This window comes from Entelurus aequoreus, linkage group LG25 (assembly GCF_033978785.1).
Source record: "Entelurus aequoreus isolate RoL-2023_Sb linkage group LG25, RoL_Eaeq_v1.1, whole genome shotgun sequence".
Classification (NCBI taxonomy): Eukaryota; Metazoa; Chordata; class Actinopteri; order Syngnathiformes; family Syngnathidae; genus Entelurus; species Entelurus aequoreus.
Window position 1 is genome coordinate 31,489,510 of NC_084755.1, and position 22,344 is coordinate 31,511,853.

General features: G+C 36.5%; 1 protein-coding gene across 2 annotated transcripts in view; it reads right to left on the bottom strand.

The window, feature by feature from the left end:
• Nucleotides 1-22,344, bottom strand: part of LOC133642220 (troponin T, slow skeletal muscle-like) — a 46,928-nt gene that overhangs the window by 18,285 nt on the left and 6,299 nt on the right. For both annotated transcript variants that reach the window (XM_062036304.1, XM_062036303.1), the window contains exons 2-6: nt 4,727-4,754; nt 4,630-4,646; nt 4,443-4,532; nt 3,463-3,484; nt 328-388 (exon numbers count right to left, since the gene is read on the bottom strand). In XM_062036304.1, coding sequence (XP_061892288.1) covers nt 328-388; nt 3,463-3,484; nt 4,443-4,532; nt 4,630-4,646; nt 4,727-4,752 — 216 coding nt within the window. In that variant the 5' untranslated portion in view covers nt 4,753-4,754. The remainder of the gene's footprint in view (nt 1-327; nt 389-3,462; nt 3,485-4,442; nt 4,533-4,629; nt 4,647-4,726; nt 4,755-22,344) is intronic.

A 22,344-nucleotide genomic window follows, 5' to 3' on the forward strand; every position in this document is an offset into this window, starting at 1 on the left:
TTTTCGTACATGCACAAACCTTTCTTCTTATGGCAATGGCAATCTGAACAGTAGAAAATGATTGGTAGAATCCTAGTTAATATTGCCTTAGTTTTATTTTGAAGTTTACTTTGCACTGAACAGGAAGTCACTGTGTGCAGGTATCACTGCTGTGTAACTAGAAAATAGTTACGACGCTACTTAGCTACAACTAATGATGAAGTTAACAATACGACGTAACGGACCAACTTTTCACGGGTATGACTGATTGTGGGCAAAAGCAGTCCACAATGTATCATCGACACTGATAAGTGGGATCCACCTTATAAAGAACGTTTTCTTACGTACATCAAAATCCACCCTGTCTCCTTCGGGAATCTTTGGGGCAACATGTTGAGGCGCCAGTGGTCTGTAAGACAGGAGAAAACACAAAAACATGAATCTCTCTCTCTTGACTTTGCTCTCAGGCGCTCCCTACAGGTGATACATGTACATTACAAATACAGAACAGCAACACTAAACCTACAAGTACATAGTAGTTGTAAGCCAAACAAAGACAGGGCTAAATTGGCTGTTTTTGAGCCCCTCCCCCTCCGGTTACAAATGTTTTTCACTTTTATATTCATGTGAAACTATTTATATTCTTTTAAAATCAAACTTAAATTTAATTTGAGGCGTGTTTTGTACTAAAACTAATTTATGGAAAATCAATTGATTTTTTCAGTGCAAAACAACAAATTTGACATACCGTATTTTTCGGACTATAAGTCGCAGTTTTTTTCATTGTTTGGCCGGGGGTGCGACTTATACTCAGGAGCGACTTATGTGTGAAATTATTAACACATTACCGTAAAATATCAAATAATATTATTTAGCTCATTCACGTAAGAGACTAGACGTATAAGATTTCATGGGATTTAGCGATTAGGAGTGACAGATTGTTTGGTAAACGTATAGCATGTTCTATATGTTATAGTTATTTGAATGACTCTTACCATAATATGTTACGTTAACATACCAGGCACGTTCTCAGTTGGTTATTTATGCCTCATATAACGTACACTTATTCAGCCTGTTGTTCACTATTCTTTATTTATTTTAAATTGCCTTTCAAATGTCTATTCTTGGTGTTGGGTTTTATCAAATAAATTTCCCCCAAAAATGTGACTTATACTCCATTGCGACTTATATATGTTTTTTTTCCTTCTTTATTATGCATTTTCGGCCGGTGCGACTTATACTCCGGAGCGACTTATATATAAGGCGCACTTAAAATCCTTTCATTTTCTCAAAACTTGACAGTGCGCCTTATAACCTTCTTTTTCTCTGCCTTCTTAAGTGGCATTAGTACAGTATCATAAGAAAATAAATATTTCTTATGATACTGTACTGAGTCTTTGATTTATTTTGTACAATTTTCCATTTTGTCTATTTGTGCACTTTCATTTTTGTTGTTGTTCTTGATTTATTATATCAATTGATTGACCACAGCTGTGACTATTTAAGCGCATCACTTCCTGTTGGAAATTGCACACTGACGAAGACGTTGTCGAAACCGTTCTGCGTTTTGTAGCGGCTGCGCAGTTTATATTAAAATTATTAGAAGGACACGAGTGTTGCTGGCCTTGCTTTTTCTTTTTCTTTTCTTCTGATGATAAATTGCAAAAAACGTTTTGCAAATGACAGGATGTGGGCGTGGCATGGCGCCAAACTTTGACCTGATGGATCGCCACAAAACACGAAACGTTAATAACTCGGTTTCACAATTTCAGATCTTGTGCGGCCCGGGGGCCATTTGCGGCCCGCAGCTAATTGTTTACCGGCCCGCCACACATTCTGCAAAAATTGCAAAATTGATAATATTGCAAAAATTAAAAAAAAAAGTGGAATGAGGTGTAATCTAACAAGAAAAAGTTGCAATGTTGACACAAAGCTGCCATGCAGGCTGTTTTTTTTTCTTTTGTCTTTGTTTATTTTTCTTTTTTTTGCCATTGCTAAAAAAAAAAAAAAGACTAAAAATCTATGTTATAATGAATTATTACTTAAAAAATATCACTTTAAAATGTTTTATGTGGAAAAAATATTGCATATATTGTGTGGTTGCCATATAAAAACATCAAAGTTTTATTTGAGCATAAAACAAACAAAATAATAGTTCAAACATAAAATCGACAGATACATCTGAAGTTGATCTCGTAATTTAAGTGTTAAAAGTAAAAAAAAAACTAATACAAATGTATCACTTTATGAGTGGGGGACCTTTTGGATCCCAAATATATTTAGTAGGATTTTATTTAACTTTTCACTGTGATTACTCAAAAATATTAAATAATTAAAATCAATGGTGTCCTGCATTATTGATCTTTTAAGGCTCTAATACTAAATACTGCATATTTCAGTTTTACTATAGAAAAAAAAAGTTGTCTTTGACAGAAAAGGCATAAAACCTTTTTTTTTTTTTAACTTTATATCAACCTGAAGTTGATATAGAGATTTACTGTAAGCGTTAAATAAAAAATAATAATAATTTGACTTATTTTTAACATTTTAATGACTGAGACCCTTTATGGTCCCTGGTAGCCCTAAAGGTTTAAAAAAAAAAAATCCATAAATTTTATTAAGGTTTGAAAATGAAAAATATCAAAATGGCCCCCACATGCTTAAATTTTTCCGTGTGCGGCCCTCAGTGGAAAAAGTTTGGACACCCCTGCCCTAATTGCTACAAATGATGATGACAGTCTGAAGTGGCTGTATTTCATTTTCATTTAATTGAATTGTGTCGTATTGTTTTGTTTTATTTTATTTTATTTTATTAGGGCCTGAGCAGCGGAGCAAGCCTCACAGGGCCCTATTGAAATTGCTGTTTATTCTTTTATATGTTTGGACGCCTTTTTTGAGGGCCTTCTAAAGCAGGACTTTCCAAACTTTTTCCTACAGTAGGTAAAAAAAATGATAGTATGTGGGCTAGTTTCATACATTTTGTGTATTAAATATGATACAAACCAATCCATTGTAGGTCCTTAGTATGTCTGATTGTTGGTTCGTCATGTCCCTAAAGTACATATTCAACTTAAATGCACTTTAATTGAAAGTATTGTAATTCATTTTACTTTCTAAGGTTACTTCTTGTGGGTGAAAAGGTATTTTTTTATATGCACTGTCCCTGCATATAAACAAACAAAGCATGAAAAAAAGCATAATATATAATATTATACCTCTTATAAATGTGTTGTAATTTTTAGAATATGCTGAAGGAAAACAAATAAGGTGCCTCCTTTTGGACATCTCTTTGTTGCACATCACTGAAAAACCACTGCTTGTGTAAACACAACAAGGCGTGTCCAGGCTGGTCCGCTCATGTTAAGACGACAAAACGAGATCATTCCAAAAATGATTTTGAGGCTGTTTTACGGGAAACTTAAACATTTACAATTTGCAAAGTTTTCCTGCTTCATTCAATGTAGTACAAAAAAATAGACTTACTTAGGTTTGGGACGTTCCTCCTCTGTAAAATAAGAGAGAAAAAATGAGGAAATATACAGTTTTTGTTCTGAAAAAGTGAACTATATGTGCTTCAAGACTTAAAAGGGGCCCAATCATGCAAAACCAACTTTTTGCATGATTCATGGAAGCTTTTATTCCCAATCATAACACCCACCTGTTCCCAATTAGCCTGTTCACCTGTGGGATGTTCCAAATAAGTGTTTGATGAGCATTCCTCAACTTTTTCAGTCTTTTTGCCACTTGTGCCAGCTTTTTTGAAACATGTTGCAAGCATTAAGTTCTAAATGAGCAAATATTTGCAAAAAAATTATATCTTGTCTTTGCAGTCTATTCAATTGAGTATTGAAAATAATTAGCAAATCATTGTATTCTGTTTTTATTTACAATTTACACAATGTGCCAACTTAACTGGTTTTGGGGTTTGTAATACAAAAGTAGCGTGTAGTTCGAACTTAGTCTATCTGTAGACGCGCTCTGGAAGCGCTAAAAACTTCCAACAAAAATGGCAGGGAGACGACGCTGTTGAAGTGGAGGCACGTGAATAAGACCACCCACAAAACGGCACATCCTGAAGACTGTCATAGAGCAGCCTGAAAACGGTCTGTAAAACAATCTACGCAAAATTTTGACCATAGAACCAGCATTACATGTTATGTAGACCACAAGGAAGTGTTTTAAATGCAGAAAAAAATCACAATATGACACCTTTATATTGTGCTTTTCTTAGTGATGGCTAAGGCAACAAAAATAATGGTATATTTGAACAAACAAACAAAAAATACTCTGTACTGTCAGCATAAATAGTAACATTACAGTGCTGTTCATCTATTGTTAAACCACAGTACAAAGGCATTATTTTTACATGACTTTTATTTCTTGATTAATGTGGATTTACACATATTTTATCCAGTGTAATACTGAATTAAAATGTACTATAAGGTGGATATTAAAGCTGTTACCTGTTTCATATTCATCCACGTGCTCCCTCCCCTGATGCTGATATGTATCATCCTGTTCTTCCTCTTCATACTGCTGCTCCCCGTCCTCCTCTGGGAGGCAAATAACAGTTTGTACATTTGTTCATGCTTGTCCAGCAGGTTTTGTATTCCGAAGAGACCTATGGACGCACGGTCCTCCTTTACTTACCCTCCTCTGCGTGCTCCCTGCACGACAAAATCGACATTTTAATTTAAAACATCACTGTTATTGCCTTTAGGAAGACTGAATTGTTGCAGTTACTCACTCGTATTCCTCTTCTACGTCCGACATGGCTGCAAGAAACACACGTGTGAATTTAAAGTAAGTTCATCATGAATGTTCACAAGCCCAGCCGGGTGCATTCTGGGTGTCCACCTGGGTGAAACTGGAACAGGTGGCCGGGGACTGGGAAGTCTGGGCTTCTGTCCTCATTACTTGGTCACGGATAAACCGAAGAAAATCAATAGATGGATGTCTGCCTTCATTTAGCCTTACCAAAAGCTCAGTGATCTCCAAGCAGGTTATTTAGTCCAAAAATAAAAAGGGTACATATTTGATAAAAAAAATGTCGTTGTTTCGTTTTAGAAGCTGCTAACACGGTACAGTTTATATCAGCGGTCATAATCCAATTGCACAACATTTTATAACAATATTGCTGCTTCTGTGCAAACTCATGAATGAATCATTATGGGGGACATTTGAAGGGCGTAAACATTTTTTTCTATTTTATTTGACCGTTTTTGCATAAATGTCTTCATAAACTTAAATCGTAAACAAATATATCAAACAAGTTTGTTTTTTTTACCCTTTTGATCGGATAATGTTACAGGTTTGAAAGGGTAAAATAACTCATGTTACAAACTGAAAAATGTTTACCTTATTTGATCAAAAGGCCTTCAAAGGGTTAATATATATATATATATATATATACATACTTACGTACATACACACACATACATGTGTATATATATATATACAAACAAACACACACACACACACACACACACACACACACACAGAGACACATACAAACATACATATATAATATATATATATATATAAATGTATGTATGTATATCTGTATATATATATATTATATATATATATAAACACATATACATACATACATATATAATATATATATACATATATAATATATATATACATATACATACATACATACAAATATAATATATATATATATATATATATATATATATATATATATATATATATATATATATAATGTACACTACCGTTCAAAATTTTGGGGTCACCCAAACAATTTTGTGGAATAGCCTTCATTTCTAAGAACAAGAATAGACTGTCGAGTTTCAGATGAAAGTTCTCTTTTTCTGGCCATTTTGAGCGTTTAATTGACCCCACAAATGTGATGCTCCAGAAACTCAATCTGCTCAAAGGAAGGTCCGTTTTGTAGCTTCTGTAACGAGCTAAACTGTTTTCAGATGTGTGAACATGATTGCACAAGGGTTTTCTAATCATCAATTAGCCTTCTGAGCCAATGAGCAAACACATTGTACCATTAGAACACTGGAGTGATAGTTGCTGGAAATGGGCCTCTATACACCTATGTAGATATTGCACCAAAAACCAGACATTTGCAGCTAGAATAGTCATTTACCACATTAGCAATGTATAGAGTGTATTTCTTTAAAGTTAAGACTAGTTTAAAGTTATCTTCATTGAAAAGTACAGTGCTTTTCCTTCAAAAATAAGGACATTTCAATGTGACCCCAAACTTTGAACGGTAGTGTATGTATGTATATCTGTGTTATATATATATATATATATATATATATATATATATATATATATATATATATATAATATATATATATATATATATATATATATAATATATATATATATATATATATATACGGTATGTGTGTGTGTGTGTCATGGTCAAAAGTTTACATACACTTGTGAAGAACATAATGCCATGGCTGTCTTTTGTGATAAAATGATTGGAGCACATACTTGTTTGTCACAAAAAACATTCATGAAGTTTGGTTCTTTTATGAATTTATTATGAGTCTACTGAAAATGTGACCAAATCTGCTAGGTCAAAAGGTTATACCATACAGCAACATACATTATAAATGTTGGTGATGTAAAAAAGTTACAATCAAATCAAATTAGCTTCATGGCATGGCCTCTTAACTGCATGTGAGTGATTATGATTGACGACACCTGTTGACTTCTCTGAGCTCATTTAAATAGGCTCATGTGATGCAGTCATTAGACTCGGTTACAAAGGCGACAATGGGAAAGTCAAAGGAACTCAGCACAGATCTGAATAAACTAATCATTGACTTGAACAAGTCAGGAAATTCACTTGGAACCATTTCAAAGCAGCTTAAGGTCCCAAGAGCAACTGTGCAGACATTGTTTGTAAGTATAAAGTGCATGGCACAGTTTTGTCACTGCCACGATCAGGAAGAAAACGCAAGCTATAACCTCCTGCTGAGAGAAAATTGGTCAGGATGATCAAGAGTCAACCGAGAACCACCAAAAAGCAGGTCTGTAATGAATTGGAAGCTGCTGGAACACAGGTGTCAGTGGTCCACAGTCAAGCATGTTTTGCATCGCCATGGACTGAGAGGCTACCATGCAAGAAGGAAGCCCTTGCTCCAGGAGCGACACTTTAGGCTCGTCTAAAGTTTGCTGCTGATCACATGGACAAAGATAAGACCTTCTGGAGGAAAGTTCTGTGATCAGATGAAACAAAAATTGAGCTGTTTGGCCACAATACCCAGCAATATGTTTGGAGGAGAAAAGGTGAAGCCTTTAGTCCCAGGAACACCATTCCTACCGTCAAGCATTGTGGTGGTAGTATTATGCTCTTGCCTGTTTTGCTGCCAATGGAACTGGTGCTTTACAGAGAGTAAATGGACAATGAAAAAGGAGGATTACCTCCAAATTCTTCAGGACAACCTAAAATCATCAGCCCAGAGGTTGGGTCTTGGGCGCAGTTGGGTGTTCCAACCGGACAATGACCCAAAACACATGTCAAAAGTGGTAAAGGAATGGCTAAATCAGGCGAGATTAAGGTTTTAGAATGGCCTTCCCAAAGTCCTGACTTAAACCCCATTGAGAACATGTGGACAATGCTGAAGAAACAAGTCAATGTCAGAAAACCAACAAATTTAGCTGAACTGCACCAATTTTGTCAAGAGGAGCAGTCAAAAATTCAACCAGAAGCTTGTCAGAAGCTTGTGGATGGCTACCAAAAGCACCTTATTGCAGTGAAACTTGCCAAGGGACATGTAAGCAAATATTAACATTGCTGTATGTATACTTTTGACCTAGCAGATTTGGTCACATTTTCAGTAGACCCATAATAAATTCATAAAAGAACCAAACTTCATGAATGTTTTTTGTGACCAACAAGTATGTGCTTCAATCACTCTATCACAAAAAAATAAGAGTTGTAGAAATGATTGGAAACTCAAGACAGCCATGACATTATGTTCTTTACAAGTGTATGTAAACTTTTGATCACGACTGTGTGTATATATACTGTGTGTGTATGTATTTATCTATATATATATATATATATATATATATATATATATATATATATATATATATATATATATATATATATATATATATATATATATATATATATATATATATATATATATATATATATATATATATATATATATATATATGTGGATCCACTAGGGACTGTACTTAGAGGGGGGGTTACCCACATATGCGGTCCCCTCCAAGGTTTCTCATAGTCATTCACATCGACGTCCCTTGTGTGGGCTCCGTGCCGAGGATGTCGTTGTGGCTTGTGCAGCCCTTTGAGACTTTTGTGATTTAGGGCTATATAAATAAACATTGATATATATATATATATATATATATATATATATATATATATATATATATATATATATATATATATATATATATATATATATATATATATATATATATATACACACACAGATATAGATATATATATATATATATATATATATATATATATATATATATATATATATATATACACATACACACACACACACACACACACATACACACTTACACACGCACGCACACACACACACACACACACACACACACACACATACACACTTACACACACACACATATTTATAAATGTTTTTAGAATTGGACATTGACATTTTTAAATTTAACATGAAAAATATTTTTAGGCAAAATCATGTAAAATGGAATAAGACAACTACAAAAAAGGTTGGTCAAAATACAGCAGAAATTCCCTGAAAGATGAAAAAATTTCATTCTTTTGTCACCTGAGGGTTATACAAATAGCATTTTTTGGGGGTGTCCAGATCTGATATTGTTTTCGGTCCAATATCAGCAAAAGAACATTATATCGGCTCACATCTAAAATCTCTGTAATTAGAATTCCGACACAAGCAGTCTGGTTAACATCTAAATGTTGTCCAGTAAGCACACAAGGTTAGTCCTTTCTTGTATTAGTCAAGTCATTAACAAAGGGTAAACACGGTAGGCTGTAGGCTACTACGAGCATGTCTAGTATTTGCGAGAAGGCCAGTCCTTTATATGTCCAGAGTTGACCATGCACATTGAGGATTTTATCAGCAAAGGGGACTTTGTACCACAGCAAGTCTTAAATTGTGACGAGACCGGATTTTTTGGGAAAAAGATACCAAAGGGGACTTATATATATACACTACCGTTCAAAAGTTTGGGGTCACATTGAAATGTCCTTATTTTTGAAGGAAAAGCACTGTACTTTTCAATGAAGATAACTTTAAACTAGTCTTAACTTTAAAGAAATACAGTCTACACATTGCTAATGTGGTAAATGACTATTCTAGCTGCAAATATCTGGTTTTTGGTGCAATATCTACATAGGTGTATAGAGGCCCATTTCCAGCAACTATCACTCCAGTGTTCTAATGGTACAATGTGTTTGCTCATTGGCTCAGAAGGCTAATTGATGATTAGAAAACCCTTGTGCAATCATGTTCACACATCTGAAAACAGTTTAGCTCGTTACAGAAGCTACAAAACTGACCTTCCTTTGAGCAGATTGAGTTTCTGGAGCATCACATTTGTGGGGTCAATTAAACGCTCAAAATGGCCAGAAAAAGAGAACTTTCATCTGAAACTCGACAGTCTATTCTTGTTCTTAGAAATGAAGGCTATTCCACAAAATTGTTTGGGTGACCCCAAACTTTTGAACGGTAGTGTATATATATATATTTTTTATTTTTATTTATTTCAGGCAATGACATAAAAAAGTACAAAGTTGACAACACATAATAATATAATTTAATATAGTGCAAAAGGTAATGTATAGTATGTCATGCATGATTGTCCAGTTTTGCCTGAAAGGGAGTGGGAAGAAGATAATTTATTTAATCCCACCCCCAGTTCTCCATTCAGTGATTATTCACATGAGTTTCACTCTAACTTTGTTCAAAGATTATAATACAGATGTTGTATCATAGTGGCATTACCACAGGTAACAATAATTATTACACTGTAACAATAATTTGTATCAACAATGTAGGAATAATGAATATACCAACAATGGTAATAGACCACATAGCAATAATGGTAATAGACAACATAGCAATAATGGTAAGGAAACATTGAGCACATGTTAACACTTTGAAATGGAGTATAGCAGCAGGTCAATTTAAAGACCCTCATCTCTATATTTGAACCAGACCCCATGTTTGTATAATAGTTTAAATTGATTAATAGTTTGGCATTGCTTGTGTTGTAAGTCCAGTTTGTTCCATAGTTTTACTCCGCATACAGACACACAAAAACGTTTAAGAGTGGTTTGAGCTCTCGGCAATGAGAAATATCCAAAGCCTCTCAAGTTATGAGCCTGCACTCGTCTTATAAAAAAACTTTGTAGATTAGGCGGCAATAATTTGTTAAATGCTTTCTATAAGATTATTAATGTATTATATTTAACAAGGTCATCAAATTTGAGCAACTTTGATTGAATAAACAGATTATGAGTATGTTCTAAATAACCAACGTTGTGAATGATCCGCACTGCTCTTTTCTGTAATATGATCAGAGGATGAATTGTGTTGTGGTAAGTATTCCCCCATACTTCAACACAGTATGTAAGGTATGGGAGTACCAAGGTGCAGTATGGAGTACGGAGTGCATTTTCATTGAGGTATAGTTTTGCTTTGTTTATAATTGAGACGCTTTTTGAGATTTTTGTTTTAATGTGTTTCCATGATAGTTTACTCTCAATTATTACTCCCAATCAATTATTACAGCAAAGGAGAAGGCACTACCGGGATACAAACCGATCAAGGATCGCCTCACACTGCTAGTTTGTGCTAACGTTAGCAGCGACTGTAAGGTGAAGTCACTGCTCGTTTGTCACTCCGAAACTCGTAAGTTCCTAAATTGAGGTTCCACTGCACTGTGATTTGTGCTGATATCGTATCAGAATAATACAAGTATCCCCAAATACTCAAGGCTCCTATATCGGTATCGTAGCTGAGGTGAAAAAGTTTTAACAGGACACCCCTGATACTAGTTTTTATTACCCCTAAAAACACAGACAATATTGCATGTACTGTAGCTGAAAGTTAAAAAAAAGTATGAGGGTATGTTCTATATTTATTTATATATAGAGGCCATTGAGCAAAAAAGGGACACAAACAGGCTCGTTACACGGCGCAGGGGTCAACATGACAGGGGAGGGCGCCTGTCCTGCAAATGACAAACATTTCATACCACTTTATGTTCTTTGGCATAAAGCATGGCAGCGACTCATCACCACCACAGCACAGGTGGCCACAGCCATTTTCCCTTGTTGTAAATCACTTTAAATACACGGCACGATAATGCGCGCCCTGATGGTTCTGGCTATAAATTGTGCCCCGGAGCTGCCATGGCTGTGACATAAAACCACACAGTGGCACAGGCGGTGTGTGCTGACACCTCCCTGGCACAGGATGCCGGGGACATGATGGAAGGACGGCAGGTGAGAATGCGACGCGGGTTAAACAAAGGGAGGTAGGGTTTCTCTCTCGCTTTTGTCCCGGCATTGCTTCCTCTTTGTCCTTAAACAAACTTTTTGGTCCTGCTCCTTCTAACAGATTAGAGGATTTATGTTGGGGTGTCCAAACCTTGCCATTTGGATATTTTTAAGGCTAAAAAAGAAGTGATTGTCATCTTTGTTATATACACGACAAAGCGTATTATTACTAGTTTTTTGTTGCTTCATTTGATTTAAATGATAAAAGAAAGTAGCGAATGCCCACACGTTGATAGCAAAAGGTGAAAAACACTGTTGAATTCAAGAACACTGCAAAAACTGAAATCTAAGTAATATTAAATATCTCAAATAAGGGTGATATTTGCTTATTTTCTGTTTGATAAGATAATTCTTCTCACTAAGCAGATTTTATGTTAGAGTGTTTTACTTGTTTTAAGTGTTTTGGTCCTAAATGATCTCAGTAAGATATTACAGCTTGTTGCTGAGATGTTATGACCTATATTGAGTAAAACATGCTTGAAACTAGAATATCAACTGTTGCAAAGCTGTGTCATCAACACTCACAAGTATAAAACTTATTTTTTAAAGTACCGTATTTTTCGGAGTATAAGTCGCTCCGGAGTATAAGTCGCACCGGCCGAAAATGCATAATAAAGAAGGAAAAAAACATATATAAGTCGCACTGGAGTATAAGTCGCATTTTTGGGGGAAATTTATTTGGTAAAACCCAACACCAAGAATAGACATTTGAAAGGCAATTTAAAATAAATAAAGAATAGTGAACAACAGGCTGAATAAGTGTACGTTATATGAGGTATAAATAACCAACTGAGAACGTGCCTGGTATGTTAACGTAACATATTATGGTAAGAGTCATTCAAATAACTATAACATATAGAACATGCTATACGTTTACCAAACAATCTGTCACTCCTAATCGCTAAATCCCATGCAATCTTATACGTCTAGTCTCTTACGTGAATGAGCTAAATAATATTATTTGATATTTTACGGTAATGTGTTAATAATTTCACACATAAGTAAATAAAAAACTGCGACTTATAGTCCAAAAAATACAGTAATCATTTCTTATTTCAAGCATGAAAAAAAAAATCATGACTTTGACACAATTGTGTCTCATAATTAAAACCGATGACAGCCAAATGGACTTTGCTGTTGTATTTTCAATGAAACAATAGAAAATACGTACTCATATAGTAGTACAGTTGTTATTAGTGAGAATATACTTATCTTAAGGTATTTTGGGGTTCATTGAGGTTAGCTAATTTTACTTGTTTTGGAAAGTCTAGACAAGCCAAATTTTCTTGTTCTATTGGCAGATAATTTTGCTTAGTTCAAATAAAATACCCCTAATTTTAGTTTTTTCTTTTCTTGTTTTTGAACACTGACTTTTTGCAGTGTTAAAGAACTCAGAACAAAGTATAAAGGTGGCGTCTTCTACAAAGGTTCAAGTGGTTAAATGTTCTTTGATCATTTATATTAGTTTTACATCAAATGTAAAACTATATTCTCTATAAAATTTGTTCTGTGTTCATATTTTTGGGTGTCTGGAACAGAATAATAGGATTTCTTTATTTATTACGGGGGAAAAGCTTTGGGTATTGCAATATTCAGTTTTTGTCGGACCCTTTTGAACAGATTGGAAGGACCATTATAATTGCACGAACTGTAAAAATCAACGCAAAAAAACGTGCTTTGATTTTCACGACAAAAGAAAGCAGCGAATGCCCGCACATTGATAGAAAAAGGTGAAAAGTGAATTGTGAGTGAATTATATTTATATAGCGCTTTTCTCTAATGACTCAAAGCACTTTTACATAGTGAAACCCAATGACTACGTTACATTTTCAAACCAGTGTGGGTGACACTGGGAGCAGGTGGGTAAAGTGTCTTGCCCAAGGACACAACGGCAGTGACTAGGTTGGCAGAAGCGGGGATCGAACCTGGAACCCTCAAGTTGCTGGCACGGCCACTCTACCGACCGAGCTATACCGCCCCACAAACATAAACATTACATAATTCAAGAAAGAACTCTTCAACAAAGGTTCAAGTGATTAAATGTTCTTTTATCCATTTCTTTAGTCATTTATATTCGTTTTACATCAAATGTAAAACTATATTCTCTATAAAATGTGCTTTGTGTTCATATTTTTGGGTGTCTGGAACAGAATAATAGGATTTATTTATTTATTACGGGGAAAATAGCTTTGGGTATTGCAATATTCAGTTTTTGTTGGACCTCGTAGTGCCCAAGACCAGACTTAAAACCAGGAGAGACAGGGCCTTTTCCGTGGTCGGCCCTAAGCTCTGGAACACTCTGCCCCTCCATGTTCGAACTGCTCCCACAGTGGAGTGTTTTAAATCTCGTCTTAAGACCCACTTTTATTCTCTGGCTTTTAACACTATGTGAGTTGTGTGGTCCTCTGTTTTCGTCTGTGTTTGTAAAATTTTGATTTCTATTTACTGTTTTAATTGGTTTTACCCTTTAATATCGTTTTTAATCATATTTATTTTATATTGTTTTTATATTGGTTTTATATGTTTTTTATTTTATTTTATTCAGTCATTGGTGGAGCTAAGGATAATATTTGAATATTGTTTTTAATATTGTTGTGCAGCACTTTGGAAACATTTTCTTGTTTAAATGTGCTATATAAATAAAGTGGATTGGATTGGATTGGATTGGACCCTTTGGAACAGATTACAAACAAAAACCAAGGTACCACTGTATGTCATTGGCAAGAGGACCATTATAATTGCACAAACTCTAAAAAAACTAGGCAAAAATGTGCTGTAACATGAGTCAACCACGCTAAATGGCAAATGTTTTGTCGTCATTCGACGCCTCTACACACACGAAGCGGATGCATGGTTGGATGACCGGTACAGATCTCAGACCTTTTTATCAGCACCGAGCATCGTTGTCGGAAGCTGCCTGTGAGGAGCTAAATGGAGACAGGGTGTGGTAGCCTGAATAAAGCAAAGGGATTTAAAGAGCGCCTGCTTGGAGCGGCCAAAAGGCCCTGGCCTTAGGTGGGATAATTTTAGTCAAGGTTAGTATGTGGTGTAATAGACAGTGTTAGGAATAACGCAGTTATTAACGCCGTTGCTTTTTTTGATGTAACGTGGCACACTGCATTTGAGGTGGTTGTCTGTCAACAACAAGAGAGCTTCAGAATCCTAGCAAGTTCACTTCAGGAAGTATCTTTTTACTCGTGCAAGTAACAGCCACCATACACACACACACAATTACGACTACTACTACTACTACTGGGGGCGGGAAAAATTCAATGAAGTAGGGCTGGGCGATATATCGATGTACTCGATATATCGCGGGTTTGTCTCTGTGCGATATAGAAAATGACTATATCGTGATATATGAGTATACGTTCTCACGCAGTTGCTTTTAGCTGCGGGCATTACACTGCATGTGTTTCCCACTCTTTCTTGTCTCTCCTTCTCACAGAGACGTAAAACAAGTGCACCTTCTTACACACATGGCAGTGTTTCCCACACATTCATTTATTTGTGGCGGCCCGCCACGAAAGAATTAAGGCCGCCACAAAAAAAAATATATATATATTTTTTTGGTCCTGTCCAGCTTCTCAGGCAAATCATATAGTTGATGTAGATGCCCATATCGGCTGTTCAGATTTACTTTACAAAAGAGAAGTGTAGGATCAAGATTTTTGGAGCTCTTTGTTCAGTGGATCAGATGTTTGATGAAGCTTTGTGTCTATCTACCACCACTACTGTTTTCTGTTTATTTGTTACTGACTGTGGCAGGACACCTCTGCCTCTGTTTCACTTTATGTTGCTGGTAAATAATATGGTTGTAGTAGTAGGCTAAAGTTCAATTATTTAGTATGTACTAATTAAAGGGGCAGAGCTTTAAGAGACATTTTAGCTTTTATATTTTTATAAGATATCTTTTTTGTAAGAACCACAATTAATAAATATATTTCAGTGAATAACTTATTGTTCAAATCTGTATATAAATATGTACATAAAGTGTTGTAATTATATTGTAAAATGGATGGATGGATGGACGTTTAAAACAAAACTGTTATTATTAATTAGTAAGTATACATTTTTTGAGCCTTTTTAGAGAAAATCATATCATTGTAGTAAATTATGCAAATTACTTGATGATGTCATGGCGACCACGCCCATAGCCACGGCCCCACCGCCACAGGTATCTTGGCAGTTTATGGGAAACACTGCATGGTAACGTTAGATGTGATGCTAACGGCGCGGTGCGGGTGGTAATACGAGAGAGAGAAGGTGCGAATCTGGTAACAAATGGAGGAAGAATTAATTCCCAAGAAAAACAGCACGGGGTCCATCGTCCGGCGGTGGTTTGGCTTCAAGCGGGAATATGTTGAACATTTATGCGGCAAAAGCGTTGCTACAAAAAGTAGCAGCACTGCTAATGTAGCATGACTTGAAAAGTCACCCGCTAGAGAATGAAGAGTGCTTGAAACTCCGCATGTCAACATCTCCGGCCGGTGCCACACCAACAAAATGCCGAAGCAACTATTTCCACATCAACACCGTATGAAAAAAAAAATCAACAACAGAAGGAGATAACGTCCGCAGGAACCTACCACATAGTGAAGGACATACACTACTTGATTTCCTATTATGCAGCTCATATTTATTTGACACTTATTGAAATATATTGTGTGACATCATGCACAAAAGTGCACTTTATTTGTTTTTAACTATTGTAGTTCTGTACAAGAAGTACACTTTAATTTAGTGTTGTTTTGATAAGTCATCTTGGTGACATCATTCACAAAAGTGTACTTATAGCTTGTTTTAAAGGCCTACTGAAAGCCACTACTACCGACCACGCAGTCTGATAGTTTATATATCAATGATGAAATCTTAACATTGCAACACATGCCAATACGGCCGGGTTAGATTAGTAAAGTGCAATTTTAAATTTCCCGCGAAATATTCTGCTGAAAACGTCTCGGTATGATGACGTATGCGCGTGACGTCACGGATTGTGCGGACATATTGGGACACCATTGTGGCCAGCTATTAAGTCGTCTGTTTTCATCGCAAAATTCCACAGTATTCTGGACATCTGTGTTGGTGAATCTTTTGCAATTTGTTTCATGAACAATAAAGACAGCAAAGAAGAACGCTGTAGGTGGGATCGGTGTATTAGCGGCTGGCTGCAGCAACACAACCAGGAGGACTTTGAGTTGGATAGCAGACACGCTACCGTGAGTACGCAGCTTTGGCTTCCAAAGTATTGATCGCTTGCCCGTACGTGCGTGCCGCTATGTGCATGTCACGTACGTAACTTTGGGGAAATATATGGGCTGTATGAACTTTGCGGAGGTGAACGGTACTTTGGGCTGTGGAATTGAGTGTGTTGTGCGGGTGTTTGAGTTGTATTGGCGGGTTATATGGTTATAATAGAGTATATATATGTCTTGTGTTTATTTACTGTTTTAGTCATTCCCAACTGAATATCAGGTCCCACCCGCCTCTCACAGCATCTTCCCTATCTGAATCGCTTCCACTGCCCTCTAATCCTTCACTCTCACTTTCCTCATCCACGAATCTTTCATCCTCGCTCAAATTAATGGGGTAATCGTCGCTTTCTCGGTCCGAATCGCTCTCGCTGCTTGTGGCCATGATTGTAAACAATGTGCAGATGTGAGGCGCTCCACAACCTGTGACGTCACGCTACTTCCGGTACAGGCAAGGCTTTTTTATCAGCGACCAAAAGTTGCGAACTTTATCGTCGATGTTCTCTACTAAATCCTTTCAGCAAAAATATGGCAATATCGCGAAATCAATCAATCAATCAATCAATCAATCAATCAATCAATCAATGTTTATTTATATAGCCCTAAATCACAAGTGTCTCAAAGGGCTGTACAAGCCACAACGACATCCTCGGTACAGAGCCCAAATGATCAAGTATGACACATAGAATGGACCTGCTATCCCCGTTTAAATAAGAACATTTCATTTCAGTAGGCCTTTAAAATGTCTCTGACGATCTTGCACTTTCTGTTTTGGAAATGACATAAATGTTTGTGCCACTGCTTAATTGTTTAATAAATACAGTTTTGGTAAATTGACTTAGTTGTGATTTCCCTCTCTGCATGAAAGTTTAAAATGAGCATATATTAATGCAGTATGAAGAAGAATGTTTTAATGTAGACACATAGAATCATCATACTGCTGTGATTTTATGCATCAAGTGTTCATTCAAGGCTAAGGCAAAATATCGAGATATATATCGTGTATCGTGACTTGGCCTAAAAATATCGAGATATTAATAAAAGGCCATATCGCCCAGCCCTACAATGAAGTGATAATCATGTAACTCTACAATACGCTGTTTGAGGACACGAAGAGACACAGCCATTGACGCATGTTTAATTGCTTGATTGACCAGATTGAACAGGTACTGTCGTCAGCAACATCTAACCGCGGACTACCAATGCTGAGCTAATACAGCCAATGAGCGCGCCCTCGCTGACGTTCAACGTCACTTGGCAACAGGCTTCGCCTTTCGAAGGCACAAGCTCACGCACACCGCTCTCATGAAACATCTCTGAACTGCATTGCTTGGATTTTACTGACGTCATGTCCGGCTCATGTCAAAACGCGGGGTGGTCAAGCCAGCTCTTTTGTCAACGGGCCGTTTAGCCTTTCTCGGAGAAAAAAATGCCCTTTGCTTGCGTTGTTTTTGGCTGTACGAAGCGTTCAAATCGCAAAAATGATAAGCGTTTCTTCAGAGTTCCCCGAGAGGAAAAGAGCGGAAGAGTGCAAGATTTTACGAAACGCCGATGAGAAAGGGAGCAGAGTCGAAGAATGCATGAGTTTGCAGTGATAACTTTGTTAAAGGTTTGTTTGATGTACCGTATTTTTCGGAGTATAGGTCGCTCCGGGGTATAAGTCGGCCAAAAATGCATAATAAAGAAGGAAAAAAACACATAAGTCGCACTGGAGTATAAGTCGCATTTTTTGGGGAAATTTATTTGATAAAACCCAACACCAAGAATAGACATTTGAAAGGCAATTTTAAATAAATAAAGAATAGTGAACAACAGGCTGAATAAGTGTACGTTATATGAGGCATAAATAACCAACTGAGAACGTGCCTGGTATGTTAACGTAACATATTATGGTAAGAGTCATTCAAATAACTATAACATATACACTACTGTTCAAAAGTTTGGGGTCACATTGAAATGTCCTTATTTTTGAAGGAAAAGCACTGTACTTTTCAATGAAGGTAACTTTAAACTAGTCTTAACTTTAAAGAAATACACTCTATACATTGCTAATGTGGTAAATGAATATTCTAGCTGCAAATGTCTGGTTTTTGTTGCAATATCTACATAGGTGTATAGAGGCCCATTTCCAGGATCTATCACTCCAGTGTTCTAATGGTACAATGTGTTTGCTCATTGGCTCAGAAGGCTAATTGATGATTAGAAAACCCTTGTGCAATCATGTTCACACATCTGAAAACAGTTTAGCTCGTTACAGAAGCTACAAAACTGACCTTCCTCTGAGCAGATTGAGTTTCTGGAGCATCACATTTGTGGGGTCAATTAAACGCTCAAAATGGCCAGAAAAAGAGAACTTTCATCTGAAACTCGACAGTCTATTCTTGTTCTTAGAAATGAAGGCTATTCCACAAAATTGTTTGGGTGACCCCAAACTTTTGAACGGTAGTGTAGAACATGCTATACGTTTACCAAACAATCTGTGACTCCTAATCGCTAAATCCCATGAAATCTTATACGTCTAGTCTCTTACGTGAATGAGCTAAATAATATTATTTGATATTTTACGGTAATAATTTCACACATAAGTCGCTCCTGAGTATAAGTCGCACCCCCGGCCAAACTATGAAAAAAACTGCGACTTATAGTCCGAAAAATACGGTACTTTTAACGTACGTTCTATTATTTCCTTTTGAAATATTATCTTTATATTATTTGTATTTCTTAAACACGTTTGCTACGAGTGTTTCGAAAAGCACCAACTCGGCGAGTCTAAATAAAAGACAGAAAATGTGAGCAAAACCTAAAAAAGTTAAGACCTCCATGCTATTCCAAGTTTGTTGTTTTGTCGTGTAGAATGGCGAATAGTTTGGTATGTCTGGGAACGCGACCGACATTTAATCCTTGATATCACTCGACAAATCGTTTTTTGATTAAGTATAATGATGTAGTCCATTGTATAGTTTGATTTTTTTGCTCATATCTGCTTTTTGTGGACAATTGATTGACCACCACTGGTCTACACTTCCGGTAAGAAGTCACGTGCAAGCAATACGCCAGATATTTGAAAGAAAATGACATTGATTAACCCTTGTGTAATGTTCATATTGTTGTTACTCAGCCAGCGTTTGTGGGTCTGATGGACCCGTTGCATTTGGTGGCTTTTAATGCCTCACAATCAAACACTTTTATGTTAAAATACTGAACAGATGATACCTTATCCCAATAAACATCTATTCAGTATTTTAACATAAAAGTGTTTGATTGTGAGGCATTAAAAGCCACAATATGTAACGGGTCCGTCAGACCCACAAACGCTGGCTGAGTAACAACAATATGAACGTTGCATGGAAAATTTCTCTGCCAGTTTGTGCATCCCACAGGGATTCTTCTTTTGTGTTTCTGCACCTGCGGTTCCCACACAAGGTTGCAACATTGTTTGTCAACACTGTCTGCTCTCTTTTTTTCGCACATTTTACCCTCTGATGTTCTGTGTACCTACACTCTGTCCTCCTCCTGTCTAGGCCTGCTGTGTGTGTGTGTGTGTGTGTGTGTGTGTGTGGTACACAGAACATCAATTTCCACGCTTCTATTAGCCCGGGGTCCAGTGGACCCGGACATCTTATATGTAATAGAAATGTGTAGGGGAGGTGTATGGTGTGTGGTCATTAAATATGTATTCTGATATATGTTCTTCACAGAAAATGAGCCAAAGTCAGTTAGTATCAGTTTGGAAAATTAATTAATTGTATCATTTTTCTTTTAATAAAAAATGAAAACGGGTCCCACAGACCCGGACACCACACAAGGGTTAAAGAGGAATTTCCCTTAGTAATTGGATTACTGTTTTTGGAGAGTAACGAGTAACTGTAATAAATTACTTTTGATAAGTAGTTTTCCCAACACTGATAATACATCTCCACAGTTATAATCTATACCAGTTATTCCCAACTACTGCGTCACAGCACAATAGAGTGCTGTGAGAGATGTTCTGGTGTGTCGCCGAAAAAATTGCTACATTTCATGACTAAATATTTACTACTAGGGATGTATATCGTTAGGATTTCATCCATACCAATATCAATATCGATATTGGTATTCATCGCTACTCCTATCGGTGTAATTGGTGTAAATAAAAGGGAAACAAATCACTTTTTTATTACCATTTTAGTTAGCGCAAAAGGCTGTACACCAGCAACATCATGTAACATCTCACAGCAGGGAAGTGTTTTATCAACACCTGTTTTTAACACATCTTGTAAAGACCCCACAGATCCATCGCTGTGTTTCTATTAATTACAATTACACTCAGCTGTAAATAATATTTATGCATGGCATACCTTTTGCGTGATACATCCTATGAAATATATCATATAAATAGATACAATGAATTAGCATGTTAGGTGGGTGTGCATTTAAGCAAGGTGTGTTTTGATGCCAGGCAAACGCAATGGAGTGATGTTAGACGGCAACTACACACCTGTCAGCAGGTTATTATCATATTACTTCCATTTTTCACTTTTTTGAGTGGATTAATATTGGCCTGTTGATTACTAAATCACTAGGAGGACGGTTGATGAGTAAAGCCTGTTCACTTCAAACTGACACTCTTACAGCAGGGAAGGGATTCATATAGCCCGGGGGTCAGCAACCCGCGGCTCTGGAGCGGCGCCCTGGTGGCTCCGTGGAGCTTTTTCAAAAATGTATGGAAATGGAAAATAAATGTGGTGAAAAATATTTTTTTGGTTGTAATATGGTTTCTGTAGGAGGACAAACACGACACAAACCTTCCTAAATGTTAGAAAGTCCACTGTTTAATATGTTTGTGTTTATGCTTCACTGATGAGAGTATTTGGCGAGCGCCGTTTTGTCCTACTAATTTAAGCGACCCTTGAACTCACCATTGTGTGGACTGTGACTCAAACGTTTGTTTTAATGTACAACTTTCTCCGACGCTGCCACAGAAAGACGTGTTTTATGCCACTCCTTCTTTGTCTCATTTTGTCCACCAAATGTTTTATACTGTGCGTGAATGCACAAAGGTGAGCTTTGTTGATGTTATTGACTTGTTATGGAGTGCTAATCAGGCATATTTGGTCACTGCATGACTGCAAGCTAATCGATGCTAACATGCTATTTAGGCTAGCTCTATGTACATATTACATCATCATGCCTCATTTGTAGGTATATTTGAGCTAATTTAATTTCCTTTACTTATGTCCTCTGTGTATATAGTTTATTTTTCCATGTGTCATGACACAATATCTGTATGTAATATTGGCTGCATTTCTGATAGTTGTTTGTGTGCAATGTTGTTCCAGACCACAGCAAATTTTAGCCAGCTTCCATTTGAAGAAGCCATTTCCTTTAACTTGGACACAAAAATCTAGACCTTTGGCCACTCTAAGACAGTAATTTCCAGGCGTTATCTCACCCTCTGAGAAGTTTTACTAATGTTTTCCAATGTTGTAAAAATGTGTCGAACAAATATTAAATTTCAACATTTCTGTCAACGAAGATTTGCGTCAGCTAACGACACACAGTCATTTTGATAGTAGGCTA